General features: G+C 57.8%; 2 protein-coding genes across 2 annotated transcripts; one reads left to right on the top strand and one right to left on the bottom strand.

Moving 5' to 3' along the window:
- Ap2a1 (adaptor related protein complex 2 subunit alpha 1) lies at nt 1–21,777 on the top strand. The gene is made up of 23 exons (XM_042700275.1): nt 1–229; nt 11,178–11,246; nt 11,351–11,493; nt 12,315–12,508; nt 13,778–13,907; nt 14,395–14,496; nt 15,887–15,995; nt 16,267–16,417; nt 16,789–16,957; nt 17,062–17,199; nt 17,356–17,538; nt 17,786–17,883; nt 18,120–18,351; nt 18,445–18,612; nt 18,693–18,856; nt 19,456–19,512; nt 19,622–19,704; nt 19,806–19,895; nt 20,337–20,460; nt 20,540–20,656; nt 20,851–20,920; nt 21,036–21,170; nt 21,339–21,777. Exons 1-23 carry the CDS (start codon nt 163–165, stop codon nt 21,414–21,416), a joined length of 2,871 nt encoding a protein of 956 aa, XP_042556209.1. The 5' UTR covers nt 1–162; the 3' UTR covers nt 21,417–21,777.
- On the bottom strand, nt 21,566–26,405 carry Fuz (fuzzy planar cell polarity protein). The gene is made up of 11 exons (XM_042700276.1): nt 26,116–26,405; nt 25,771–25,892; nt 25,412–25,496; nt 24,903–24,971; nt 24,597–24,701; nt 23,524–23,721; nt 23,328–23,423; nt 22,990–23,096; nt 22,842–22,906; nt 22,692–22,766; nt 21,566–22,028 (listed from the first exon to the last, which is right to left on the bottom strand). Exons 1-11 carry the CDS (start codon nt 26,224–26,226, stop codon nt 21,814–21,816), a joined length of 1,248 nt encoding a protein of 415 aa, XP_042556210.1. The 5' UTR covers nt 26,227–26,405; the 3' UTR covers nt 21,566–21,813.
- Nucleotides 26,406–27,521: the final 1,116 nt, after the last annotated feature.

Here is a 27,521-nt window from a genome sequence, read left to right as displayed (position 1 = left end):
GGTGCCTCGGCCTGCCAGCCCGCCTGCCCGCCCGCCCGCCCGCCCTCCCCCCCCGGCCGGCTCCGCGGCGCTGCCTGGGGTCCTTTCCGCCCAGTCCCGCCTGCCAGCCCCCGCTGCGCTGCGCCCCGTCCGGCCAGGCCCGGAGCCGACACCACCGCCATCATGCCGGCCGTGTCCAAGGGCGATGGGATGCGGGGGCTCGCGGTGTTCATCTCCGACATCCGGAACTGTGAGCTCGGGGCCTGGGGGGGGGGGGGGGTACAGCGGAGACGCGGGGGAGGCGGGGTGGAAGGATTCGGGGGTCCCCGCGGGGCCCAGGGCCGGGGAGTCCTTACGGCCTAGAGGGCGAGGGTCGCGGAGCCCCGGGAGCAGCCCTCGGGTGGGAGGGGTGCAGGACGAGGGATGTCATGGGGTGTCTCCCCCCCACGAGCGGGTAGGGGGGCACGGAGACGCCCCCCTGGGAGGATGGAAAAGCGAGGGTGGGCCTAGGACAAACGACAGGGTTCAAGGGATCCCTGATGTGCATAGGAATAGGAGTCGGTGCATGGGTAGGGGCACCCCGAGGGGTGATGGGGTGGGAGGAGGTCTCCGGGGGCCCGGGGCGAGTGCCACCCAGGAGGCCTACCGAGGCAGGACTGGAGGGCCTTCCGGAGGAGGTGTCCTCGAGGGCCAGGGGCTCCGGAGGTCACCGAGGCCCCAGGCGCGTGTGGCAGGGAGTGGGGGAAAGGTCCAGGGGCCTGAGGAGCAGAGATGGGCAGCGGAGGAGCGACAGAGGGAGCCTGGTGGAGGCGCGGGGGGGGGGGGGCAGGGGGGGATAAAGGGGCTGGAGGAGGGATGGCTAGGGGACGCGGAGGGCACGAGGGAGATGGCTTCGGGTCGGGGGCCATCGAAAGGAGAGGCCATTATTCTAAAACGATACTGGGGAGGGGGTGTCAGACCTCAGGAGGTGTGGGGGGTGCGTCTGAGGGGCTTATCTGAGAGATCTGGAGAGCCAGCATTAGGGGAGTCCTATCCCAGAAGGAGGTCAGGGGTCAGGGTGCCCCACAGGCCTAAAGGTCTAAGCCCTTGCCTAGCTGACCACAAGCAATAGGGGAACCGTGATCTCCGACAGGAAGGGTTGTCGTGACAATGGGAGATGAGAGGGGCTGGCGGCAAGTCAGCTTGCAACTCCCGGGAGCCGCTGGCGGGTGTGGGGAGATGCCGAGAGCCTTCAGAAGCTACAGCTGCATGGCGGGGCCGTGGGGGCCGGCCATTGAGTTCTGCCATTCCCTAGCTGGGTGACCTTGAATGTACCCTCCTTGTCGAAAGAATTGACACATAGTAGGTGCTCAGCAAACTGGAGGAGCTGAAAACAGTTATGTATCAGTTGGAGGAATGATGTGGTATTTGTAAAAAGAAAAAAAGGGGGGGTGGAGTTATTAAAGGAGGTGGTGCCAAAATGGGGGGGGGGTGGAGCTAGAAGGGGTCGAGGGAAGCCAGGCAGCTGTGAAAAGTGGATGTGCTTCAGCCATGTGAACTTCTTTGAGGCTCAGCCTTGCAGCTGGTGAAGTCCATTCCTCCGACTCTTGCCTCATTTCCAGGACATTTCATTCATTTGTTTTCATCTGTGGCATTGCATGTGAACTTTGGGCTTCACCTCCCTAAGGCAGGTCCTCTACTTCAGTCAGGCCTCTAGCCTCTTTTTTTTTTTTTTCCACTGGTTAATTTCAAGCCCAGGTTTTGCTTTCCAGTCTGGTGGGGAGATTTCATGTGTTTTTCTACTCACTCCGGCGCTCCAGCCAGTGAGTGAGATGATCTCAAGAACTGTTTGGTCTGAGGATTGGCCTTGAACCTTGATCTGCCCAGTCTCCACCTTCCAAGTAGCTAGCCCGAGCCACCATAAAGGTGACAGATACTTGTAACCACAGCATACCTGGTATTAGGTCTAAGCACTGGGTTACAGCTATGAATAAGAAGCTGTGAAAGAGAACTTGCATACATGCACAAGGTGCAGGTCCTGGGTTCCATCCCCAGCACTACAAAAGCAAAAGAAAGAAAGGAAAATCCTTGTTCATGCAACCTAGAAGGAGCTGGAAAGTAACACTGGGAAGGCAGTAAATGATACACTGTCACAATGACTGGAGTTGGGAAGAGAAAGGAAGGAGGGAGAAGCAAGGGGCTGGTATAGAGAGGGTGCCTAGCAGAGGCCTCCTGTGGAGGCCTGGTAGTAGGTAATCTTAGTTACTCAGGAGGTTGGCATTGAGGATTGTGGTTCAAAGCCAGCCTGGGCAGGGAACTCCAGAAGAGTGTTATTTCTCAACCAGGAAAAAAAAAAAAAGCCAGAAAGATAAAGTATCAACCTTGACCAGAAAAGCTAAGGGACAGATGGCATGCCCAGGCCCTGAGTTCAAGCCCCAGTGCCAGCACACACACACACACACACACACACACACACAAAAGGAAAAAAGAAAAAAAACCAGGAAAAATGAAAAACAATGTCCACTTTGATAAAAAATCTGAGGGAGTGGATTTTGGAAGAACGAGGTAGATTGAGGCAGGGAATTGGTACATTCAAAGGTCCTGAGGTTGCAGCGTGCTGGAGTGAGTTCAGATAAGAGGAGGAGACCGCTGTTGGCTGGAGCCTGGGCAGGGATGTGGGGTGTGGGGCAGGGAGACAGGAGATGGGGTGGCGAGGCGACAGAAGGCAGGGCTCCTGAGGGAGGGACAGGGCTTTGCGGAAATTTCTCTGAGTGAATTCACAGCCAAGGGCCCATTTTGAGCCATGGAGGCCCACGGCCGATTGATGTTCTAAAATAATTCCTGTGTAGCTGGGCACAGCGGTGCATCCCTGTGATCTCAGAATGGGGGAGGCCGAGGCAGGAGGATCAAAAGTTCAAGGCCAGTCTGGACTATAAAGTGAGACAGTTTCCAGCACCGCCCCCCCAAAAAAAAATGGAAGGGGGAAAGATACACTGAAATAATCTGGGATGGCAGCTGAGAACCAAAGTCAGAAGAATGGTGGATGGGGGGCGGAGGGGGGGGGGGAGGGACTGCTGAGAGGTGGTTGTTTTGTTTTGTTTTAAATCAGTGCCAGTACCTGGATTTGATCTCAAGGCCTTGTGTTCTCCCTGGGCTTTTTAGCTCACCACCTGTGCTCTACCACTTGAACCATTCCTCCAATCTGGCATTTTGCTGATTATTTCAGAGAGGGAGTCTGTTGCACTCTTGGGCCTGGGCTGGCTTTGAACCATGATCCTCAGATCTCAGTCTCCTGAGTAGCTAGGATCACAGGCGTGAGCTACCTACACCCTGGTATTTAACCCGTTTTGAGTTGAACCCCCGATGGGTGTCTGCAGAGGAATCTGTTAGAGAGGACTGGGGAAGGAGAGAGAAAACAGAGGTGTCACCGCAAAACCCCAGGGGGCAAAGAGGAGACGCAGACCAGAGGCACTGGTAATGGTTTAGCCATAGGCCTTGGCCAGCCGGTCAGACATTTCAGTGTCTCCTCAGCAAATGAGTGTGTCAGGCACAGGGCACACACCGACAGAACAGACATCTGTGGCACCGCCTGCAGGTGGCAGCTGCCCTTGGTCTCTGTGCTCTGTGGCCGTGGCATAAGGACAGTAACAGGACATGGAAACACCAGGTCCTTCCACGGGCAAACAAAACACGGTCCATCCTTACTACAGAATATTATTAAGCTGGGAAAAGGGACAGAGGATGGGATGTAGTGGTGCACACTTGTAATTCCCACTTTAGGAGGTTGAGGCAGAAGGATCTCAAATTCTGGCACGGGTTATCTAGTGAGATGCTGTCTCAAAAACACCAAAATAACCAGGTGCCACTGGCTTGGGCCTGTCATCTTAAGCTACTCAGGAGGCTGAGATCTGAGGAGCGAGGTTCAAAGCCAGCCCAGGCAGGAAAGGTCATGAATGAGGCTCTTATATCTAAGTAACCACCAGAAAACCAGAAGAGGTGCTGTGGCTCCAAATAGTAGCGCGCTAGCCTTGGAGCAAAAATTGCTCAGAGGCCCTGAGTTCAAGCCCCACAACTGACAAAAAAAAAAAAGAAACAAACCCCACCAAAATATGGCATCTCGCTGTGGTTTAATTGTACCTCTGTGATGGTTCACAATCATGAATGCTGTTTATCTTTATTTAACAGCTATATGTCGTTTTCCATAAAATACTAGTAGCATTTACTTATGTTCTGATGGGTGCTAGTTGGAATTTCTAACTTCATTTTACTCATAAATAAAAAGGCGAATAGCAAAGGCATAGGCTTTGGTTTGGCCCAAGTGGTAGAGTCCCTGCCTGGCGTGCATGAGGCCCTGCATTCGAACCTCAGGACAATTGTCATCCCAGCTATTCGAGAGGCAGCGGTAAGAAAGATCATGATCTGGGGCTGGGAAGGTGGCTCAGTGGTAGAGCGCTTGCCTTGCATGCCTGAGGCCCTGGATTCGATTCCTCAGCACCACATAAGCAAAAAGAAGTGGTGCTGTAGCTGGAAGTGGTGCTGTAGCTCAAGTTCAAGCCCCACAACTGACAAAATAAAAAAGGCCGGGGGCAGGGCGTCTGGGGAGTGTGTCTGGTATAGCATCTACCCAGCCAATGAAAGGTGCTGAGTTCAAGCCCCAGCACCAGAGCAAACCAGGAAACACAGCCCAGACGCCTGGCGTGGCTGTGCCACGCACAGGAAGCCAGATGGCCAGGCCATGCAAAGCATGACTCCATGGAGTGGAATGGCCCCAGCTGGCCAGTCCTGGAGCCCCAAGGCACCCGGGGCAGCCCAGGCCCAGAGGCGGGGCTGGAACTCAGGGGACTGCTCCAGAGTCCAGGCTTTCTTTTTGGGGTGAAGAAATGGCTCTGGGGTAAGGTAGTGGTGAATGTACGAGGGAGGACTCATGACTTGGTGCTCCTCATTTGACTTCAGTCTGCTTTCTAGGCAGGAAGAGGAACCAGGGATTGAACTCTGCGCCTCACACTTAACAGGCAGGTGCTTCACCACCCGAGCAATGCCTCTAGCTTGGTTTTTGACTTGGCTGTTTTTTCTTTTTCTTTTCTTCTTTTTTTTTTTCTTTGTCGGTCATGGGGGCCTCAACTCTGGGCCTGGGCGCTGTCCCTCAGCTCTTCAGCTCAAGGCGAGCGCTCTACCACTTGAGCCACAGCGCCACTTTCGGTTTTCTGAGTGGTTTATTGGAGATAAGAGTCTCACAGACTTTCTGCCCAGGCTGGCTTTGAACCTCGGATCCTCAGATCTCAGCCTCCTGGGTAGCTAGTGCTCCTGCATCCAGTGGGAACCATACAGTTTAGAAGGATGAAGTTCATGTGAGTTGTATCCCTTTTTTTTTTTAAAGCAGATATATTAACAGCTATCTTTAGCCTGAGGAAGGGGGCCTCAGCATTGAAAGTCGGGGTTCTGCCTGCTTGCTTCACAAGAGACTCTGGGAACTGTATTGAAGGAGTGATCCAGGCCCTGGGAAATGGAAGAGAACTGTGAAGGCTGAGCTGTGGCTGGTGCAAAGGTCCTGGGGCTGGCCTGTGGTTGGTGCCTAGAGAACATTAACTAGTTACTACGGGGGACATCCTGCAGAGTGGAGATGGCCGGGTGCAGTGGGGCTCAGCAGGGGTGAGCACAGGCCTGGGGGAGGGGCAGGTTCTGATAAGAGGGAGCCATCTTTTATGCGGCAGGCAGGGCCCTGCGGGGGCTGCCTTCTATCTCCCCAGCACTGTGGGCAGAGTCACACATGCCCTTGGAGCATTTGCTGAGCAGGTGAAGAACCCCAAATCAGGATCCATTAACTCGCTGCTGTCTCCCCTCATCCCTGCAGAGTCCCCAGCAGTGCCCTTTGCTGGGCCCCGCCCTGGGGAGGTCTCCGGAGATGTTTGTTGAATGAATGAATGAGTGAATGAATGAACTAGTCTTTATTGAGCACCAGGTGAAGGCAAGGCACTGTTTTGGGTGATGGGGCGTCTGCAGTGGGTAGATGTTCTTGCTGTGCGAGGTGAGGGTAAAACAAGGCAGGCAGCGGCTGCAGTGAGGGCAGGGCCCTTGTGCTGGCTGCTCAGGCCAGTCTCTTGTGGCAGAGATGGTGCTGGAGCAAGAGGAAAGGGAGCCGGTGAGGGAGGCATGCAGAAATCTGTGGATCAGGGCTGTGCAAAGGCCCTGAGGCTGAATTGTGCTTGGCATGTAGGAGGGACTGGTGTGTGTGTATGGGGGGGAAGGAGGGGAAGCTGGTGTCAGCTACAGCCTTAGAGGAAGAGGAGAGGCCATCCCACCACAGAGGGGCCAGGGCTCCTGGGGCAGCCGGGAGCCCCCAGGCAGGAGACAGAGATGAGCTCTGACTCAGCTTTGCACAGGACCTCCAACCTCTGACCTCTGGGGCAAGGGGAGAAAGGTGACCCGACACCCCCAGGACCTCCAGCCTAGTTCTGTACTGAGAGAACCAGACCCACAGATCCTGTCTCTCCCCCACCTGCTCTCATGCCCCCCCTCCCCTGGACCCCTGGCTCCAGTCCAGAAGGAGGGAGGGAGGGCGGGCGGCGGGCTGGGGGCAGTGTTCTCTGTGGCTTAGCCGAGAACAGCTGTGCAGCTTGGGGCATTTGAGGCAGCCCAGGCTGGCCTCCAACCTGTGATCCTCCTGCCTCTGTCTCCCAAATAGCTGGGATTACAGGTGTGCACACGCCACTCCTGCGAGCACTTTGGAGGGGGGGATGGATGGGACTCAGAGAGGCCGGGAGCCAGGGCAGGGGCAGCTGCCTCCCCCGTTTCCACCCTTGGCGCCTGTGTGTGTGTATGGGGGGGGGGTAGGGGAGCAATACACCGGGCACCTGGGCCTCACCCGCTGACCCTGGCCCTACTCCACAGGCCCAACCGTGCTGCAGCTTCAGCCCCCTGAGAGGATGTCCGGTGGCCAGGCCCCCCTGCCCTTCCCCCCCCCCCCCCCCCCCCCCCGCCAGCCACGGCTTTGAAGCATGCACAGTGTGTGCTTCCTGACCCCTTCCCAGCCTCCACTGTGTCACCGGGCCTTTGCACATGTCACGCTTCCCACCCAGAGCGCAGCTCCTTGGTCCACATCAGCCTCATTTTTCATCCTTAGTCTCAAGAGCTGTGTGCCAGCCTCCCTTCCGTGTACCTCTGTCTAAGAGCCCTCCGTGATCCCCGAGTCCCCAGCCCCAATCCAGGGGCTGCCCAAGAGCAGCACAATGTGACTCCTTCCCTGGCTCATCCAAAAGTCCCTCTGCAAGCTGGGCATGGCAGCACATACCTGTCGTACCAGCTCCTAGGGAGGTGGAGATCGGAAATAGCAAGGTTCAAGACCACCCAGGCAAAACATGAGCCAGGACTCCATCTCAACAGACAAGTTGGGGCTGGTGGTACATGCCTGCCATCCCAGCTCTGCAGGAGGTGGCCCTCTGAAGCTCTGCAATCTCCCTAGGCAAAAACACGTGACCTAAAACAAAAGCGGCTGGAGGCATGGCTAGCAAGGTCAGCGCCCTGAGTTCAAGCCTCAGCGACACCAGAAGAACACAAGAAGGAGCCGGGCACCGGAGGCTCACGCCTGTCAACCTAGTGACTCAGGAAGCTGAGATCTGAGGATCACAGTTCAAAGCCAGCCCGAGCAGGAAAGTCCATGAGACTCTTATCTCCAATAAACCACCAGAAAACCAGAAGTGACGCTGTGGCTCAAGTGGTAGAGCGCTAGCCTTGAGCTGAAGAGCTGAGGGACAGCGCCCAGACCCTGAGTTCAAGCCCCATACCAACAAAAAGAAATGCAAGGAGGAAGAGGGTTCCTGTCAAGCCCCGACAGGTTTGCATGCCCTGTGTGATGGCAGACTCATGGCCGTCGCCGCCGGCTGGCCTGGGTGCTGGCCAGTCTTTGTCAGGAGCCTAGTTGACCAGAGTGGCCCTTTCTTGGTGGGTCACCTCCACAGCTGGGCTTCCCATCTCCTCCTTGAGCATAGATCTGTGCACAGCTCCGTCTTTGCCCCCCTCCCAACTGTGCTGTGTGTGTTCCCTCAGGTTTTAGTTATTTTGTCGGTCGTAGGTCTTGAACTCAGGGCCTGGGTGCTGTCCCTCAGCTCTTCAGCTCAAAGCAAGCGCTCTACCCCTTTGAGCCACAGCTCCACTTCCAGTTTTCTGGTGGTTCATTGGAAACAAGAGTCTCAGGGACTTTCTTGCCCAGGCTTGCTTCGAACCCTGATCCTAAGATCTCAGCCTCCTGAGCAGCTAGGATGATAGGTATGAGCCACAAGTGCCTGGGTTATTTATTTATTTATTTATTTAGCCAGTACTGGTACTTGAACTCAGGACCTGGTCACTGTCCCTGAGCTTCTCCTGGTCAAGGCCAGCACTCTACCACTTGAACATAGCACCACTTCCGGACTTTTCTGAGTAGTTTATTGGAAATGAAAGTCTCATGGACTTCATTGCCCTGGCTGTCTTCGAACCTTGATCCTTAGATCTCAGCCTCCTGAGTAGGATTGCAGGTGTGAGCCACTGGCACACAGCTTATTCTTTTTTTTTTTTTTTGGATCCAGTTGTGGGGCCTGAACTCTGGGCCTGGGTGCTGTCCCTCAGCTCTTCAGCCCAAGGCTAGCGCTCTACCACTTGAGCCACAGTGCCACTTCCGGCTTTTTCTTTTTGCTTATGTGGTGCTGAGGAATCGAACCCAGGACCTCACGCATGCAAGGCAAGTGCTCTACCACTGAGCCACCTTCCCAGCCCCAGCTTATTCATTTTTTTATGGTACAGTCCTTGCGAGAAGGTTGTGGACTAGATACGGACAGCTTAGAGATGAGGTAAAGAAATACACGCCGTGCTCACTCGTGTAAATATAGCTGATGCTCCTAGTCCTAGTTTTCTTATCTGCGGATGCAACCAGCTGCAAACCAAAAATATTCCAAACCAATCGCGTCTTCTCTGCCCTGGGCGCATCCTTTTCCCCTAATGACTCATTAGAACGCGGGTGTGTGCTGGGTGACATGAGTCATGAAGCCAAGAGGCGAAGCCTGGGGTCCCTGCAGATCCCTTTGTGCAGTAACTGGGGCCCCCTGGGCTTTTTGGCATTTGGGGGGAGGGGTCTTAGAGCCAATCCTTGTAGATTATTAGGGACAGCTAAAGTATTTCTTTAGAATATGTAACTTTTTTTCTGTTGGTCGTGGAGCTTGAACTCTGGGCCTGGGCGCTGGCCCTCAGCTCTTAGCTCAAGGCGAGCACTCTACCACTTGAGCCACAGCGCCACTTCTGGTTTTTGAGTGGTTCATTGGAGATAAGAGTCTCATGGACCGTCCATGAGGACCGTGATCCTCAGATCTCAGCCTCGTGAGTAGCTAGGATGACAGACGGGAGCCACCAGCGCCTGGCCCCTTCATTATTTTTGAGATAATTTTGGCCTGGGCCAGCCTGCACCTCCACCCTCCCGTTCTTCCCACATAGCTGAAAGGACAAGCAGGCGCAGCCACACAGCTTGGTCTGTAGAGATGAGGTCTTGCTACTTTGTTGCCTGGACTGGCCTTGAACCTTGATCAAGACTCGCTCAACTTCCTGAGTGGCTGGGATTACAGGCAGGAATGACTGCACTGACCTCTAACATTCACACTGAGCTATTCTACATTCTTCTTTCCCTCATCTTTTTTTTTTTTTTTTTTTTTGGGTCCGGTCGTGGGGCCTGAACTCTGGGCCTGGGCGCTGTCCCTCAGCTCTTCAGCTCAAGGCTAGCGCTCTACCACTTAAGCCACAGCGCCACTTCCGGCTTTTTTCTTTTTGCTTATGTGGTGCTGAGGAATCGAACCCAGGGCCTCAGGCATGCAAGGCAAGCGCTCTACCACTGAGCCAACTTCCCAGCCCCTCTTTCCCTCATCTTAATCCCACTGTTCGTAAAGCCCAGCTCCCTTTGGATCGGCCATGTTTCAGGTGCCCCCTGCCTTGTTGGACAGCGAGTGTGCCCAGTGGATCTCCGGGCACCAAGCAGGGTGTTAATTGGGAGGGCTTCCTGCCGGAGGTGGTGTCGGCAGTGGGGCTTTCAGGAGCCTTCCACGAGGCTGGGAGAGCCCCGAGGGAGGGGGCCAGGTTTCCCTCCATGATGCCCTATGAGGGCATGTTTAGTGTGTTCCTTCCTTCATTCACTGAGTGCATCAGAACCTCACGGGGAAGGCTGGGATGCCAGGATGTGGACCTGGGCAGGTCTCCTCCCTGCAGCTATTCTGGGAGTCCCTGGGGTGTTTCTGGAGATAAATGCCGTAGTGTGGAGTGGACTTTGAAGCATGCAGAGCAGAATGAGGCCTGCGGCTCAGCAGTGGGCATAGGGGCCTCTTTCACTAGGGGGCTGGGCCTGGACCCGTGGGTCTGAGGGAGGAGGCTGGGCCTCCATCCCTGGGTCTGAGGGAGGAGCCTGGGTCTCCACCTCTGGGTCTGAGGGAGGAGGCTGGGACCTGGACCCCTGGATCTTAGGGAGGAGGCTGGGGCCTGGATCCTCTGGGTCTGAGGGAGGAGACTGGGGCTGGACCCCTGGTTCTGAGGGAGGAAGCTGGGGCCTAGACCCTTGGGTCTGAGGTAGGAGGCTGGGGCCTGGACCCTTGGGTCTTAGGGTGGAGGCTGGGGTCTGAGGGAGGAGTCAGGGGCCTGGACCCCGGGGTCTGAGGGAGGAGGCTGGGGTCTGGATCCCCAGGTCTGAGGGAGGAGGTGAGGCTGGGTGAGTGGTTTGGGGTGTGCCTTGGGGCATGCGCCGAGGTTTGGGCAGGGCTTGGTGCCGTTGGGCTGGGCTGGGTTGGAGAAGCCGGATGGCTGATGGCCGGCAGCCTGTGGAGGATGGCCAAGGGGTCTGGGGTGATGACCCCAGGACCTGAGGCTGCGGGGGCTCAGCCAGGCAGCATCCTGTCCCCCTGACCTGAGTAAGGCCTCTAGGCACTGGGGCACACAGACAGGCCTGGGGAGGTGTTCTGGGCTGTGTCCCCAAGGTCTCAGCGAGGTGTGGGGTCCAAGCGAGCGCGGCTCAGCTCTTAGATCTCCAGCCATGTTTTGGTCAGTCCCTACTGTGGCCTGCTCGGGGCCTCGCCCGCCAGGCTGGGGGCTCCAGGGGTGGGGGAGGGGGGCTCTTAAGGCTCTCAGCCACCTATCTTCATGGAGAGAGAACACAGGTGGCTAAACTTGCCCTATCTCCCTCTCCCCTTCCTCCCCTCCCCACCCCCGCCCCCCAGGTAAGAGCAAAGAGGCGGAGATCAAGAGGATCAATAAGGAACTGGCCAATATCCGCTCCAAGTTCAAAGGTAGGCTGGGCCCGGACCCCAGGTCTGAAGCGGGAGCTGGGCCCCTGGGGGCCCCTGGGCTTCGCTTCCTCACTCTGCACCCTACACCCACCCCCCCACCATAGGGGACAAGGCCCTGGATGGATACAGCAAAAAAAAGTACGTGTGCAAACTGCTCTTCATCTTCCTGCTGGGCCATGACATTGACTTCGGACACATGGAGGCCGTTAACCTGCTCAGTTCCAACAAGTATACAGAGAAGCAGATTGTGAGTCTCCCGGGTGCCTGGTCTGAGGGAGGAGGCTGGAGTCTGGACTCCTGGTCTGAGGGAGGAGGCTGGGGTCTGGACTCCTGGTCTGAGGGAGTGGGCTGGGGCCTGGACCCCTGGGTCTGAGGGAGGAGGCTGGGGTCTGGACCACTGGGTCTAAGGGAGGAGGCTGGGGCCTGGACCCCTGGGTCTGAGGGAGGAGGCTGGGCCTGGACCCCTGGGTCTGAGGGAGGAGGCTGGAGTCTGGACTCCTGGTCTGAGGGAGGAGGCTAGGGCCTGGACTCCTAGGTCTGATAGAATATGCTGGGGTCTGGGCCCCTGGATCTGAGGGAGGAGGCTGGGGTCTGCACTTCTGGTCTGAGGGAGGAGGCTGGGGTCTGTGCTCCAGGTCTGAGGGAGGAGGCTGGGGTCTGCACTCCGGGTCTGAGGGAGGAGGCTAGGGCCTGGACTCCTAGGTCTGATAGAATATGCTGGGGTCTGGGCCCCTGGATCTGAGGGAGGAGGCTGGGGTCTGCACTTCTGGTCTGAGGGAGGAGGCTGGGGTCTGTGCTCCAGGTCTGAGGGAGGAGGCTGGAGTCTGGACTCCTGGTCTGAGGGAGGAGGCTAGGGCCTGGACTCCTAGGTCTGATAGAATATGCTGGGGTCTGGGCCCCTGGATCTGAGGGAGGAGGCTGGGGTCTGCACTTCTGGTCTGAGGGAGGAGGCTGGGGTCTGTGCTCCAGGTCTGAGGGAGGAGGCTGGGGTCTGCACTCCGGGTCTGAAGCTGGGATGTTAGGCCGCCTGGCCACAGACTCACAGCTATCACCTTCTTCCCCTCCCAGGGTTACTTGTTCATCTCTGTGCTGGTGAACTCGAACTCAGAGCTGATCCGACTCATCAACAACGCCATCAAGAACGACCTGGCCAGCCGCAACCCCACTTTCATGTGCCTGGCCCTGCACTGCATCGCCAACGTGGGCAGCCGGGAGATGGGCGAGGCCTTTGCCGCTGACATCCCCCGCATCCTGGTGGCTGGGTGAGTCACGTGGGAACCCGGAAGGGGGACGGGAGGGCCGGGCAGGCTGGAGACCGGAGAGGACACAGGCCCCGCCACGGAGCCCTAGCTGCACTGGAGACCCCAGCATTTGTAGTACCTCTGTGGTCATCTCACATCGCTGGGCGGCCTGCGTGGCCCCCACCCCCCCCATCCCCTGTGGCATGTCTGTCTGTTTGTAATAAGCACCTCTAGAAGGCCATACTTCAAAGTCAGGGTGACCTAGAAAGAACCCCCTTGGGGCCACTATGCAAAGCGACCTGACTGAGGCCCTGGCACGGAGCCAGGCCAAGGGCTTCTGCCCTGGTGTTACCCCCGGGAGCATCTTTCTTGTTTTTGATTTGCAGAACTGGGTTCTGGCAGTCTGGGGGCTTGAACTCAGGGCCTCGCCCTTGCCGAGCAGGTGCCCTCCCATTGAGCCACACCTCCAGCTCCTTTGTGTATTGGTCTCGCTTTATGCTCTAGGTGGCTGCAGCGGTCAACTGTGCTTTTCCTATAGCTGGGATGACAGGCGTACACAAGATGGAGTCTTGTGAAGTGTGTGTGTGTGTGTGTGTGTGTATGCACACACGCACTAGAAAGAGAGAGAGAGAGGGCTGGGAAGGTGGCTCAGTGGTAGAGCACTTGCCTTGCATGCCTGAGGCCCTGGGTTCGATTCCTCAGCACCACATAAGCAAGAAGAAAAAAGCCAGAAGTGGCGCTGTGGCTCAAGTGGTAGAGCGCCAGCCTTGAGCTGAAGAGCTGAGGGACAGCGCCCAGGCCCAGAGTTCAGGCCCTACGACCGGACCCTCCCCCCAAAAAAAAGAAAGAGAGAGAAAGGGAGAGAGAGAGAGAGTCTTCTAGGGCTGGAACTCAGGACCTGGGCTCCATTCCTGAACCTCTCTGTGCACAAGGCTAGTGCTCTGCCACTTGAGCCACAGCCAAGTGCCAGCTTTTTGGAAGTTAAGTGGAGATAGAAGTCTCATAGACTTTCCTGCCTGGGCTGACTTTGAACTGTGATCTTCACATCTCAGCCTCCTGAGTAGGTAGGATTACAGGTGTGAGCCACTGTTTCCTGGCTCTTTTGACGTTTTGCACCTAGGCTGGCTTTGAACCACCATGCTCTATTTGTGCTTCTCAAGTAGCTAGCATGATGGGCCATCGCATCCTGTCTGGAAATCCTTGGCCAGCGCCCCCCCCCCACAAAAGAGGAGGGAGATGTGGGGGGGGCCAGGTTGTCCTGATGCCCTCCCTCCCCCCATGTCCCCACAGGGACAGCATGGACAGCGTGAAGCAGAGTGCAGCCCTGTGCCTGCTGCGGCTCTACAAGGCCTCACCGGACCTGGTGCCCATGGGCGAGTGGACGGCGCGCGTGGTGCACCTGCTCAACGACCAGCACATGGTGAGGAGACCTGCGGCCCGGCCCCCTCAGTGTGACCCCACAGCTGTCCTGACATTCGCCCATGCTTCCAGAGCCGCCCCTGCCCCCCACCGTGCCCCAGATATGCATGACCCACCCTGCTCTCCAGAAATGCACCGCCTCCTGGTATCTTGTCTAGTGATGCCCACCCCCTGTCCCTGACCCCAACCCACAGAATATCCCCGCCATTTTCCGATGCCCACAGTATCCAGTTACTTCCATCCCTTCCTTCCCCAGCTACAGGACCCCACCATTGGCCAACCCCATCATTCCTTGGTTGCCCAGACCCCATGGCTCCCCTTCCCCCCGCAAGATACCAAGGGTACCCAACACCCAGGCTCTGTAGCCTCCTTATTCCACCCCTAAACCCATAGCTATGCCTGTGCTTACTCTGCCCTACCCTGCTCCTGAGCCTCTGCCCGTGCTCAGGCCCAGCCTGGGTGCTGACCCGCCCCACTCACCCCTGCAGGGCGTGGTCACAGCCGCCGTCAGCCTCATCACCTGCCTGTGCAAGAAGAACCCAGATGACTTCAAGACCTGCATCTCACTGGCTGTGTCTCGCCTGAGCCGGGTGTGTGTGGTCCCTGTGCCAGTGGGGTCTGGGGGGTGGGGGAGAGGAGCCAGGCTTCCTGAGCCCCACAGCTCCTCTCTGCTTTCCCATTCTTCCCCTGAGCAACAATCCAGCCCGTGGTTCTGAGCCAGGCCCATCCGGGTGCAGCACTAACTGGCTCCAGGCAAGAGGCCTGACCTCTCTGAGCTTAGGAACCGGTCCAGGTGCTGACGGTGCCAGGAGACGATGCCAGAGCCACCTCACAGCACAGCTGTGGGGGTCAAGAGCCAGGTGCCTAAAGCAAGAGCTGCCCTGGGATGCCCCCTTAGCCCAGCCCGGCCTCCAGCAACTTTTTTTTTCTTGTCGGTTGTGGGACTTGAACTCTAGGCCTGAGCGCTGTCCCTCAGCTCTTCGGCTCAAGGCCAGCACTCTACCACTTGAGCCACTGCACCACTTCTGGTTTTCTGGTTTTCTGGTGGTTTATTGGAGATAAGAATCTCATGGACTTTTCCTGTCCAGGCTGAGCTTTGAACAGCGATGCTCAGATCTCAGCTTCCTGAGTAGCTACAATGACAGGTGTGAGCCACCGGCTCCCGGCTGGTTGTTTTCTTAGCTTATATTAATTCAGAGAGGGATTCCACTGGCCATTTCTGCCCATGCTGACGACACGTTTCCGTCAATCTCACCCTGTCTGCCACCCTCCAGAGAAGGGGTTTTCAGGTGTTGGGTGCAGTGGCTCAAGCCTGTAATGCTAGTTACTTTGGAGGTAGAGACCAGGGGATCGAGATTCAAGGGAAGTCGGGGAAAGAAACGTTTGCTCTATTCCATCTTGACCATTGGCTGGGTGTAGTCGTGCATACCTGTAATCTCAGCACAAATAGGAGGATCACAGTCCTCGGTGGCTTGGGCATCAAGCAAAACCCTACCTCAAAAATAACCAATGCATAAAAGGGTTGGTGGTGCAGTTCAGTGGCAGAGCACCTGCCTAGCAAGCGCTACACTCTGAGTTCAACCCCCCTATAAAGGGGAGTGGGTTTCACCGTGGAGTAGAAGTTTGCTGTGAGGAAAAGTGGTCTTTCCACCTCTTTTCTGATCAGGCCTAGGGCTGGGAGAAGGGTCTCACCCAGCTACTCCCCATGGGGGCTTCTGGAGCTGGGGAAAGAGTTGCCAAGGAGACAATGCCAGCCGGCCAGGGTGGTAACGCTGTGACATGTGACCCAGGATCTGCGAGGCGCTGCCACACGAAACTAGCAAGGATTTCACCCACCTGCCCAGCTGGCACTTGCCCAGCCCAGGCATAGCCCCCATCTCACCCCTGCTAAGGCTCACCCCACCCCCGAGCCTCAGTTTCCCCTCAGTATGAAGCCAGGCAGGACCGGCCCCGCTCATCCTCGCCCCCGTCTCCCTGCAGATTGTGTCCTCGGCCTCCACGGACCTCCAAGACTACACTTACTACTTCGTCCCCGCGCCCTGGCTCTCGGTCAAGCTGCTGCGGCTCCTCCAGTGCTACCCACCGCCCGGTAAGGGAGCGGCTTCGGGCTGCCAGGGCCCTGGTCCAGGTTTCTCCTCTGTCCCCTGAGTCCCCTGTAGATCTGAGGATGCTTTTCTACACCACAACCATTCCGTGCCCGTGATCGCACAGGGCACCCGGGTTAAAGCCAGTGATGGCGGTTGGCGTGGGCTCTGGCTGGCGTCACTGGGCTCGGTGAGGCCACTAGGGGGCGCTAGTGGGGCTCCAGCAAGGAGGGGGCTGTGGGAAGTTCAGCGGGGCATGGCCTTCTGCTTCCCCAGAGGATGCGGCGGTGAAGGGGCGGCTGGTGGAATGTCTGGAGACGGTGCTCAACAAGGCCCAGGAACCGCCCAAGTCCAAGAAGGTGCAGCACTCCAACGCCAAGAACGCCATCCTCCTCGAGACCATCAGCCTGATCATCCACTACGACAGGTGCCACAGGCCATCTGAGGAAAGAGAGCTGCGACCTAGGGTCTGAAGGAGGAGGCTGGGGCCTGGACCCCTGGGTCTGAGGGGGGAGGTTGGGGCCTGGACCCCTGGGTCTGAGGGAGGAGGCTGGGGCCTGGACTCTAAGTAGGGAGAGCATGGCAGTATGAGACAGGACCCCGTGAAGCTGGTCCTGTGAGCCTTCCTGGGGCAGGATTGCTGGCTGCACATCTTTATCTAGGCCCAGATGTCCGGGTCCCTAGGAAGGCCAGGGCTGGGAGCGCAGGGAGAAGTCAAGGCCTGGATCCCTCGGGAGTAGTATGATGGTCACCTCAGGTCTGTCCTTCTCTCCCCGTCACCCTTGCCCCCGCCCGCAGCGAGCCCAACCTCCTGGTGCGGGCTTGTAACCAGCTGGGCCAGTTCCTGCAGCACCGGGAGACGAACCTGCGCTACCTGGCGCTGGAGAGCATGTGCACACTGGCCAGCTCCGAGTTCTCCCATGAGGCCGTCAAGACACACATCGACACTGTCATCAATGCCCTCAAGGTGGGCCTCCACCCGCCTCTCCTCCCTGCCCAGGGCACCCAGGGCTCCAAGGCCAGGGGGTGGCCAGCCTCGAACCCAGCCTAGGCCCTGCTCTCCTCCCTCAGACCGAACGGGATGTCAGCGTGCGGCAGCGGGCAGCTGACCTCCTCTACGCCATGTGTGACCGCAGCAATGCCAAACAGATCGTGTCCGAAATGCTGCGGTACCTGGAGACGGCTGACTATGCCATCCGCGAGGAGATCGTGAGTCTAAGGGAGGAGGGCTGGGGCCAGGTTCCCTGGGCGTCCACACGGGGGCAGTAGTGAACGCCCCTGCCGACTGCTGTGTCGCACGCATGCAGTGCATCCATGCGTGCACGCACACGTGAGCACCCATACTGGTTGGCCCTCCCTGCCCAGGTGCTGAAGGTGGCCATCCTGGCGGAGAAGTATGCTGTGGACTACAGCTGGTACGTGGACACCATCCTCAACCTCATCCGCATTGCCGGCGACTACGTGAGTGAAGAGGTGTGGTACCGTGTGCTGCAGATCGTCACCAACCGCGATGACGTCCAGGGCTACGCTGCCAAGACGGTGTTTGAGGTCAGTAACCACACCCCCTGACCCCAAGGAAGGCCAGGTTGCCGGGCCCTGGGTCTTGGTGTAGATTCTCACTTCCTGTGCCCAGGATGGGAGTACTCTGACTGCATGACCTCAGGCCCATCACTCTGTGCCTCACTCTCCCTACCTTCATCCCAGGTGAGGTTCCAGCTGGCACTTATTGAGTATGCTCAGAGCTGAGGCCATTGACCCCCCCTCCTCCTTGTCCTCCCCCCTGCCCTCCTCCTAGGCCCTCCAGGCCCCAGCCTGCCATGAGAATATGGTCAAGGTCGGGGGTTACATCCTCGGAGAGTTTGGAAACTTGATTGCCGGGGACCCCCGTTCCAGGTGAGGGTAGTAAGCAACTGTATTTCTGGGAACCTGGGGGTAGGGGGAGACGGTACTCAGGGCTGGGAATCCTGGGGTTCCAAGAAATCCTCTGGGTAAGAGAGAACCCAGGAGCCAGGAATCTGGGGCAGAGCTGTTGTTGCCCACCCCTCAAGCCAGCCTGTGATCCCAGAGGGCCTTGGGGGGGAGGGTCTCCACCCAGGGCAGCCCCTCACTCCGGCTCCCCCTCTCCCCAGTCCCCCGGTGCAGTTCTCCCTGCTGCACTCCAAGTTCCACCTGTGCAGCGTGGCCACGCGAGCCCTACTGTTGTCCACGTACATCAAGTTCATCAACCTCTTCCCGGAGACCAAGGCCACCATCCAGGGTGTGCTGCGGGCCGGCTCACAGCTGCGCAACGCCGACGTGGAGCTGCAGCAGCGCGCTGTCGAGTACCTCACCCTCAGCTCCGTGGCCAGCACCGATGTCCTGGTCAGAGCCCTGCATCCCCAGCCCCAGGACCCTCCCACCCCTTGGGACCGGAAGGGTCACCCTTTTGACCGACCAGCCCCATCCCACCCGCAGGCCACCGTGCTGGAGGAGATGCCGCCCTTCCCGGAGCGTGAGTCCTCCATCCTGGCCAAGCTGAAACGCAAGAAGGGGCCCGGGGCCGCCAGCGCCCTGGACGATGGCCGCAGGGACCCCAGTAGCAATGACATCAATGGCGGCGTGGAGCCCACCCCCAGCACTGTGGTGAGTCCCGCCCAGTGGGTCCTGGGGGCTGGGGCCCACAGCCCACTGCCCTATCTCACGTTCGTCCCCCACTTCTGCAGTCCACACCTTCGCCCTCTGCTGACCTCCTGGGGCTGCGGGCAGCCCCTCCCCCAGCAGCACCCCCAGCTCCCACGGCAGCTGGGAACCTCCTGGTGGATGTCTTCTCTGATGGCCCGGCTGCCCCGCCCAGCCTGGGGCCCACCCCCGAGGAGGCCTTCCTCAGGTACCACCCGAGAGCACCCCAACTCTCAACCTCTACCCCCTCCCACCCCCACCTCCAACCTGATCCTCTCTCCCTGTCCCTGCCATCTTTGCCAGTCCTGCCTGCTGCCTCCCTCTGGCCACTCAAGGCCGCCGCCCTGGCCACCCTCTGTTGTCCTTTTGGTCCTTTTCGCCCAACCTGACTGTTGCTCAGCCTGCTCTTCCTTCTCTCCTTCCCTCCTCCCGCTCTGTCTCTCTGTCTTCGGTCCTCTTGCTGCTCTCTGGGATTGGCTGCCTGCCACGCCTGTCTTCTCTGTCTGCTCTGGGATTGGATGGCCCAGCGAGCTGGAGCCGCCTGCCCCTGAGAGCCCCATGGCTTTGCTGGCTGACCCAGCTCCAACTGCTGAGTAAGGGCTGGCCTCAGGAGGTGGGGGGACAGCATCTGGTACCCCGTGGTGGGTCCTGATCCCACTGACAGTGGCTACTGTCAGTCTGATTCTGTCCTCTGAGGTTTCTGGGGGGGGGGGGTCTGGATTTGTGGATTCTGGGGACCCATCCATCCTTCCAGGGTCATATCTCTAGCTCCCTTCACCTCCGTTTCACTCCTTTCCCCTCCCCCAGCCCAGGTCCTGAGGACATTGGCCCTCCCATCCCTGAAGCTGATGAATTGCTGAACAAGTAAGTCCTGGGAGAGAGGGATGAGGAGAAGGAGATGGCTGACGGCCTTCAGGCAGGGCCAAGACAGGCTCCCAGCCATCCTGCCATCCTGTCTTCTCTTCCCACCCAGGTTTGTGTGCAAGAACAACGGGGTCCTCTTTGAGAACCAGCTGCTGCAGATCGGAGTCAAGTCAGAGTTTCGGCAGAACCTGGGTGCGTCTCAGTGGCCTGCGGGAGGAGCGGGGCTGCAGGCTGGGGATGCGGTCAGGGGACCGCTGATGCAGCCTTGTCCCCCCCCCCATCCCCATCCACAGGCCGCATGTATCTCTTCTACGGCAACAAGACTTCCGTGCAGTTCCAGAACTTCTCACCGACTGTTGTCCACCCGGGAGACCTCCAGACTCATATCCTCTCAGACCTGGCCGGGACCCCAGCCCCCTCCCCCCCAGCCCCTCTAGACAGCCACTGGGAAGCCCAGGGAGAGGCCCAGGTTCAGAGCTCCGTTCCAGTGGGCATGGGCACCTGGCTATGTGTGCCCAGCAGTCCTGTCCTCCATACCACCACGCCAGAGCCTTGTACACTCGAGAGGTGTCACTTAGCCTAACGAATCCTCCGTGAAGTGCAAGGACATTTCACACGTGTCCACTTTGGAGATAAGGCTGAGAAGTTACGTAGCTTGCCAGGTGGCCCGCTGTGACCCCTTGGTGGACGGCGGGGATGCATGCACCTGGGTAGGCCCAGGGTCTCCCCAGCCCTGGACTTCCTGACAAAGACCGGGGCTGGGGCTGTAAGGAGATCAAGAGTTTATAGCCCAGAGCGCCTGGCTTCCTTGACCCCCGCGCTACAGCTGGCCGTGCAGACCAAACGCGTGGCTGCTCAGGTGGATGGCGGGGCCCAGGTTCAGCAGGTGCTCAACATTGAGTGCCTACGGGACTTCCTCACGCCGCCCCTGCTCTCAGTGCGCTTCCGGTGAGTGGGGGGGGCATCAAGGTGGGGAGGGGATCCTCTGGGGAAGGGCGGGGCCTGACAGCCTGTCCTCCCCAACCAGGTACGGGGGTGCAACCCAGTCCCTCACCCTGAAGCTCCCGGTGACCATCAACAAGTTCTTCCAACCCACAGAAATGGCGGCCCAGGACTTCTTCCAGCGCTGGAAGCAGCTGAGCCTGTGAGGGGGCGGGACTGCAGGGCAAGGGGCGGGGCTAGCCACACGGGGCGGGGCTAGTGGTGGAGCCAGCTATATGGGCGTGGCTACAGAGCGATGGGTGGGGCCATCCACAGAGGCCAGGGCTACAGGGTGAGGGGCGGAGCCAATCACACAGGGGGCGGGGCGGCCCTGACTTGAGTGTTCCCGGCCCCCAGCCCCCTGCAAGAAGCCCAGAAAATCTTCAAAGCCAACCACCCCATGGATGCTGAAGTGACGAAGGCCAAGGTGAGAGGCATGTTTGTAGGGTAAAGCAGGGCCAGGGCTTGGGGAGACTGGGACACGACTCCTGTGGGGGACCTACAGAACCCTGGCATTTTTTGATGCTCTTCCCCGCCACCAGCTTCTGGGGTTTGGCTCTGCCCTCCTGGACAATGTGGACCCCAACCCTGAGAACTTTGTGGGGGCTGGAATCATCCAGACTAAAGCCCTCCAGGTGGGCTGTCTGCTCCGCCTGGAACCCAACGCCCAGGCTCAGGTGAGTGTGGTTAAACCCAGTGGGGAAGAAGAACTCCAGATGCCCTGTTCTCAGCCTCTGGCCTCCTTCCCACCTTTTGTCTTCCATTCCTTACTTCCGGTCTTCTATCACCTGACTTCATCCACCTGCCTCTCCCCCCCAAGCTCCTCACACAATGCTTCTCCCCAGATGTACCGACTGACCCTGCGTACCAGCAAGGAGCCCGTCTCCCGCCACCTTTGTGAGCTACTGGCCCAGCAATTCTGAGCCCTGGATCTACCCTGGAGATGTGGCCAGCACCAGGCAGCCCCTAGGACTGAGGCAGCTTTGGTGGACGGACAGCATAGGGACCTCCACTGGTGACAGGGAAGACCCCAGGGTGGGGGGGATGCCTGGGACCTTCCTCCGGCCTTTTGTATTTTTATTTTTGTTCATCTGCTGCTGTTTACATTCTGGGGGGGTCAGGGGGAGCCCCCTCCCTCCCCTTTTCCCCCCCAAGCACAGAGGGGAGAGGGGCCAGGGAAGTGGGTACCACCTCCTCTCCCCCACCCTGTTGTAGCCCCTCCTACCCCCTCCTCGTCCAGGGGCCGTGTATTATTGTGAGCGAATAAACAGAGAGATGCTACTAGCTCCAGCTGTGTGTCAGTGCCCCACCCAAATCGTGTCAAAGGAGTGGGGTGAGGGCATGCAGTGTGTTGGTGGCCAGGCTGCGCAGCCCATAGGTGGGGCTCTGAGGGGACAGCAGCAGCAGCAGCAGCCGCATCCCCAGATGAAGAGCCACGAACTGCCACCCGCTGCCTGGCCCCAGCACCACGTAGCAGGCCCTGGGCAGCTGGGCTGAGCGGACTACATCTTCTGCCTTCTCTGCTGGCCCTGATTCTGAGGAGAGGACACAGAAGGCAGTTGATGCCAGCTCTTGGATGCCACTGCCACCTATGTTTGTGTCTGCCTATCTGTGACCAGGAAGCCACAGACTGGCTCCTCTCACCCTCTGCCTTGCCCAGTCTGGGTCGTTGTTTTTGTGCAATCATAGACCACAAATCCCGACACCACAGGTAACACCACAGGCCAGTCACTAGACTGTGACCCAGGCGCTGGAATAATGCTCCCAAGGGACCCATCCACATTACACGCTGACATGACAGGTGGATGAGGGGAGGAGGGAAGGAGTCTGGCACTCTGCTAGTGAGCATGTGCATCCTGCTCTTCACCTGGGCCGGGCATCCTCCTGCTGCCTGCCTCTTTCTCTGCTGGTGGAATCTGTGACACTGGATGGGGGGAGGGGGTGGGGAATGGTGGTTCAGGTAAGCAGCCTTTGCCCCAAACATGCAAAACTCTGGGCCTCATCTCCAGCACCAAAAATAGCTATGGAATGCCAATTTTTCTTTCCCACTTACAATCTAAAGGGTTCTCATACCCTACACTGTGGGCAAAGAACCATCCTGGTTGGTGCCAGCATCTGCCTATCTCTCTACCCCCTCCTCTTGCTCCCACTGGGGGGTCCTGGCCCTCAGCATCCCCGCCCCAGCAGGCACTGCTGACCTGGTGGGAACTGTGTGGTGGTAACCATGGTGTAGAAGTTCCGGAGGAGGCGCCGGCGCTGTTCTGCAGAAGGCTCTGGGAGAAAGGAGAGGCTTGGTGACGGAGGGCCGGCCCCGGCCCCCCGCCCTCCAGGCCCCCGCCCTCCATTACCTTTATCCCCCAACGGCTCCACGGTGAAAAGACAACGTTTCAGTTCCAGATGGAGGAGCAGTAGTCTGTGGGAAAGGGAGTGGAGATCACAGCCAGGAAAAAGGGGGTGAAGCCCACCAAACCCCTCCCTCCTCTCACCGAGCCCTACCCCAGGATATCAGCGTGCAGCGGGAAGCCATCCGGGAGGGCCCGCGGGCCCAAGGGCAGGCAGGCCCGCAGAGGGTCCAGCAGCGGCTGCCACCAGCGCTCCAGCAGCTGCAGGGGGTGTGGCGAGGGGCGTGACCTCGTGAGGCGTGGCCAGCGGACGGGGGCGGGGCCCGGGAGGAGGCTGGTAGGAAACTGAGCGGAACTAGGACTAAGGTGATTGGAGCACACCCAAAGTGGGCGTGCCCTCAGGGACTGGGCGGGGAGGAGCAAAACAGCGGACTGCTCAGGGAGGCAGGGAGTATGTATCAGAAGGAAAAAGCGGGACGCCACGCGGTTCACCTGTTGGTCCAGCTGGCTGAGGGACGGGCGTGGCCCGCAAAGGAGACACAGTTCCAAGCCCGGCAGCAGCGTGAGGGTCAGGAGCCGGTGCGGGACCTGAGGCAGGGCAGGGGCCGCAGCTGACCGCACTTGGCCCATTCAAAGCCCTTTGCTGCTGGGGCACCACGCTGCGCCCGCCCCCAGCCCGCCCACTTACCGTGGGACTCCCGTGGGGTAAGTACACCGGGTAGTCGCGAGCAGCCTGGGGCGGCAGGGACCCTACCAGCCAGGGGAGCAGCACAGACTCCGGGGTCCCCAGCCGCCACCAGCTGTCTGTCGCTGCCACCACCCGGCCGGACACCACCAAACTGACGAAGGCTGTGCCTGTGGCCTCGGCGAACCCAGAGAGGGCTTCCTGAGTGAGCAAGGCCGACTGGGAGTCAGGGGCCAGGTGTGCGAGGAGGGGGAGGAGACCCACGGACAGTCAGGGGCTTGCTGAGCAGCCAAGCCCCCGTATCTTACCCTCCCTGAGTTTGAACTCCTTCATCGTCATGCACTGTCAGGGACCCCCATTTTCCTCGCTGCGCAGCTGTATTAAACTACCTGGCTGACCCAGGCCAAAGCTAACAATCTGATCCACAGCTACAAGTTATTGATTACTGCAACTTGTCAAGTAGCCCCAACCCCCAACCCACTACAGCCCAAAGAAGTCAAGGTGTTGAGTTCACACTGCTGGCCATAGTGGCTGAATACAGGAGTATTTTAGGAAAGGTAGATAGAGCATGCTCCTCGGTTGGAAAGAAGGAAAGTGCTTTGTGGAGGCAGGTTAAGAAGGCACTTTGTAGATATGTCAGGCCCCGAAACCCCAAGTCTCAGAGCTGAGAGTTTGTCCTGTGGGAAATGACAGCCACAGAGGAGCTATGAGCAGGGGACAGACAGACAGGACAGCTCTGGGTACAGAAGGATTTTTTTTTTTCTTTTTTTCTTTTGGTTCTAGTCGTGGGCCTGAACTCTGGGCCTGGGCGCTGTCCCTCAGCTCTTTAGCTCAAGGCTAGCACTCTACCACTTGAGCCACAGAGCCACTTCGGCTTTTTTCTTTTTGTTTATGTGGTGCCAAGGAATTGAACCCAGGGCTTCATGCATGCAAGACATGCGCTCTACTACTGAGCCACCTTCCCAGCCCCATGATATTTTTTTTTAGGGTCAAGTGGGGCCAGACAAGGGGAAAGAGGATGAGAACCAAACCAAAGCCATGGAAACAGATAAAGATTTCCACAGCCTCTCCAATACCTGCAGGGGGGACCCCTCTGGAGGAATTACACAGTCCACACACTGGGTCAGGTCCCCGATGAGCTCAGAGTCCCCCAGAAAACTGTCTATGAGGTGATAACTGGCCTGTCAGAGAGAGAAAAATGAGGAGTCCAGGATCTGGGTGATCTCCAGATCTGCTTCCTCCAGAAAATTCTGGAGTCAGACAAACCAAGTTGTACCCAAAACCCATGGGTCATATTGCCCCAAGGGCTGCTGGGAGTTGTAGTTCTCAGATATCAGTACCAATGTATTCTAAGTCTCCATTCTCCCATCTTTCAGCCTCACCCTTAATTCCTTCTTCAGTCTTTCTACATTGCGGATATCGGTCAGTTCTTCAAGTCCCACAAAAAGAACCTACAAGAACCACACAGAAGAGTAGGGACCCTTGATAAGTTGTTGTTGTTGTTTTTCTTTTTCAGGTCTTAGTGCTTGAACTCAGGGCCTGAGCACTGCCCCTGAGCCTTTTTTGCTAAGGCCAGTGCTCTACCACTAGAGCCACAATTATAATTCTGTCTTGGTGCTTAATTGGAGAAAAGATCTCATGGACTTTCCTGCCTGTGTTTTGAAACTTGATTCTCAGATCTCAGCCTCCTGAGTAGTTAGGATTACAGATGTGACCCACCAGCATCTGGCTGATAAGTGGTTTTATAGAGGTGATGGTACCTTCCCTGAACATTTGGGTGTCAGGGAGAAAGGGCAGGGTCTGTGCACCCAAGATTGAGGAAGGAGAATGCTGGAAGCCTGGACTCCTGGGTCTGAGAGAGGAGAAAGCTAAGAGATCTGGGGAGTCTCACCATGGCCCCAAATACCATCTGGAGCAGTCTCTCCAGCCTCAGCTCTGAGGTGTCCTCCTCAGATGACAGGACGATAAGAGTGATGCTGCAGAAACAGAAGATGAGATGAAGCAACGGGTCCAGGTCTGGGAAACAGCAGAGGAATAGCACAGATCGTCTTACCTTAGCTACACCCTCCCTCAGCCCAACCTGCCTCTTTTCCAGAGAAAAGACAGGGATCAGAACCAGTTTTTTAGTCTGTTAAAGACCCCTACAGCCAAACAGACAACTGGAAAGAAGACTCTGGGGTCAGTTTCAACAGGGGCTCTCACCCAGGCCTTGTCCACACCCCAATTATTTAATTTTATTTTGCCAGGGACCTGTCATGGAAGCTTCTCCACACCACAGTTGTGTCCTCAGTCTTGGCGGAATTCAGTTGCACCTCCAAATTCTGTCCAAACATATGGACTCCATTGAGGGAGCCGATTACAGAGAAGGGGAGCTGGGGAAGATTTGGGAGCATTAGGCAGAAGCTCCCAGTTCCCTCTTTCCAGCCCCCCTCCCCCCCCCCCGTCAGGCAGAGCCTCTCCGGGGAACCAGGTTAATTCGTGGTCCCTCGGACCTCTAAACTCAACACAGAACCCTCCCTAGCCCCAAGAGCCCAGAAAATCTGGAGTCCAAGAAATGTAAGATCCAAGGGTCCAGAATCCCCCACCACCACACACCTGCTGGCGGGTGGGGGTGCCGCCCCGACTGCTCCTGCAGAACAGGGGGACCCCGCTGGAGGCTGCGAGGCAAAGCAGATGCACGGTGGCCCCTGGCCCCTCCTCTTCCATTTGGAGCGCCCGCGAACAGGCTCTGTGCCCCCCGGGGGTGAGCTCAGGGCCGATCTGGGAGCCAGCCGGCCATCTCTCGAAATGGGCCTGCCATCCGGAGCCGCCAGAGGGCGAGGTGGAAAACTAATTGGAAGACAACCCAACTCCCGCCTTCTCCATCTAATTCAAGTCTCTCAACGAACTCCCATGCTAGGTTCTCTTCCGCCCCAGCCGGAAGTCACAGTACCCGTAACAAAGATGGCGTCTAAAGCTTTGTAGGTACAGCCCCCTCCCCCAAACAAACGCAGGGTTTGACTTCGTTTACTTAATGAGGAGTGGTGGCGGCCAGGTGTTGCCTAGCAACTATCCTGCAGGTTATGATGATTTACATCCTAGATTGCAAAAAAAAAAAAGGTACGGGGCGATGGCGAAGCGAAGCTAAGCCGTTGCCTAGCAACCGCATTTCCCAGGGGCGGGCAAACGCGCTGCCCTACTTAAAGATGGTGATGGCGCCAGGGGTTGCCTAGCAACCGCCCTTCCATCTCATTTGCATGCACGCTGCTTTGCCCTTCTCAAAGATGGCTGCGGGTCCCAGACTCCTCCCCTGGAGAATATGGGAGGGAAAAAAACCATCATCTCCCGTAACTTTCAGGAATGGTTCAGTCCAGCGGGGTTACCTAGTAATCATCAAATGAGATGGTTGCTTTTGTTATTAGAAAAAGGAAGTCTTACTTCCTGAAACATAAAAGTTACATTTGTAGCCGGGCGTTGGTGGCTCAATCCTGTCATCCTAGGTACTGAGGAGGCTGAGATCTGAGGATCGCGGTTCAAAGCCAGCCCGGGCAAGAAAGGCTGTGAGACTCTTATCTGGGCTGGGAAGTTGGCTTAGTGGTAGAGTGCTTGTCTTGCATGCATGAGGCCCAGGGTTCGATTCCTCAGCACCACATAAGCAAAAAAAAAAAAGCTGGAAGTGGCGCTGTGGCTCAAGTGGTAGAGTGCTAGCCTTGAGCTGAAGAGCTGAGGGACAGCTCCCAGGCCCAGAGTTCAGGCCCCACGACCAGACCAAAAAAAAAAAGAGACTCTTATCTCCAATTAACCACCAGAAAACTAGAAGTGGTGCTGTGGCTTAAGCGGTAGAGCACTCTCCTTGAGCTGAATCCCTGAGGGACAGCGCCCAGGCCCAGAGTTCAAGCCCCATGACCACCACTACCAACAACAAAGTGCTGCCAAGCTAGGGATGTGTAGCTTATGCCTATAATTCTTGCTACTTGGTAAGCCGAGATGTGAGAATCAATATTCAAAGTCACCCTGGGTAG

Source organism: Dipodomys spectabilis, unplaced genomic scaffold (assembly GCF_019054845.1).
Source record: "Dipodomys spectabilis isolate Male_0828 unplaced genomic scaffold, ASM1905484v1 ptg000266l, whole genome shotgun sequence".
Classification (NCBI taxonomy): Eukaryota; Metazoa; Chordata; class Mammalia; order Rodentia; family Heteromyidae; genus Dipodomys; species Dipodomys spectabilis.
The sequence above is the reverse complement of the archived record's forward strand: the minus strand, read 5'-3'. Positions and strand labels throughout refer to the sequence as shown.

Coding starts and splice junctions, on each gene's coding strand:
- Ap2a1 (XM_042700275.1), top strand. CDS start 163: ATGCCGGCCGTGTCCAAGGGCGATGGGATGCGGGGGCTCGCGGTGTTC. Junction 11,247..11,350: donor TATCCGCTCCAAGTTCAAAG/GTAGGCTGGGCC, acceptor CCCCCACCATAG/GGGACAAGGCCCTGGATGGA. Junction 21,171..21,338: donor AACCCAACGCCCAGGCTCAG/GTGAGTGTGGTT, acceptor GCTTCTCCCCAG/ATGTACCGACTGACCCTGCG.
- Fuz (XM_042700276.1), bottom strand. CDS start 26,226: ATGGAAGAGGAGGGGCCAGGGGCCACCGTGCATCTGCTTTGCCTCGCA. Junction 24,702..24,902: donor GACTGAAGAAGGAATTAAGG/GTGAGGCTGAAA, acceptor TCTCTCTGACAG/GCCAGTTATCACCTCATAGA. Junction 23,722..24,596: donor CAGAGGGGTCCCCCCTGCAG/GTATTGGAGAGG, acceptor TTGCTCACTCAG/GAAGCCCTCTCTGGGTTCGC.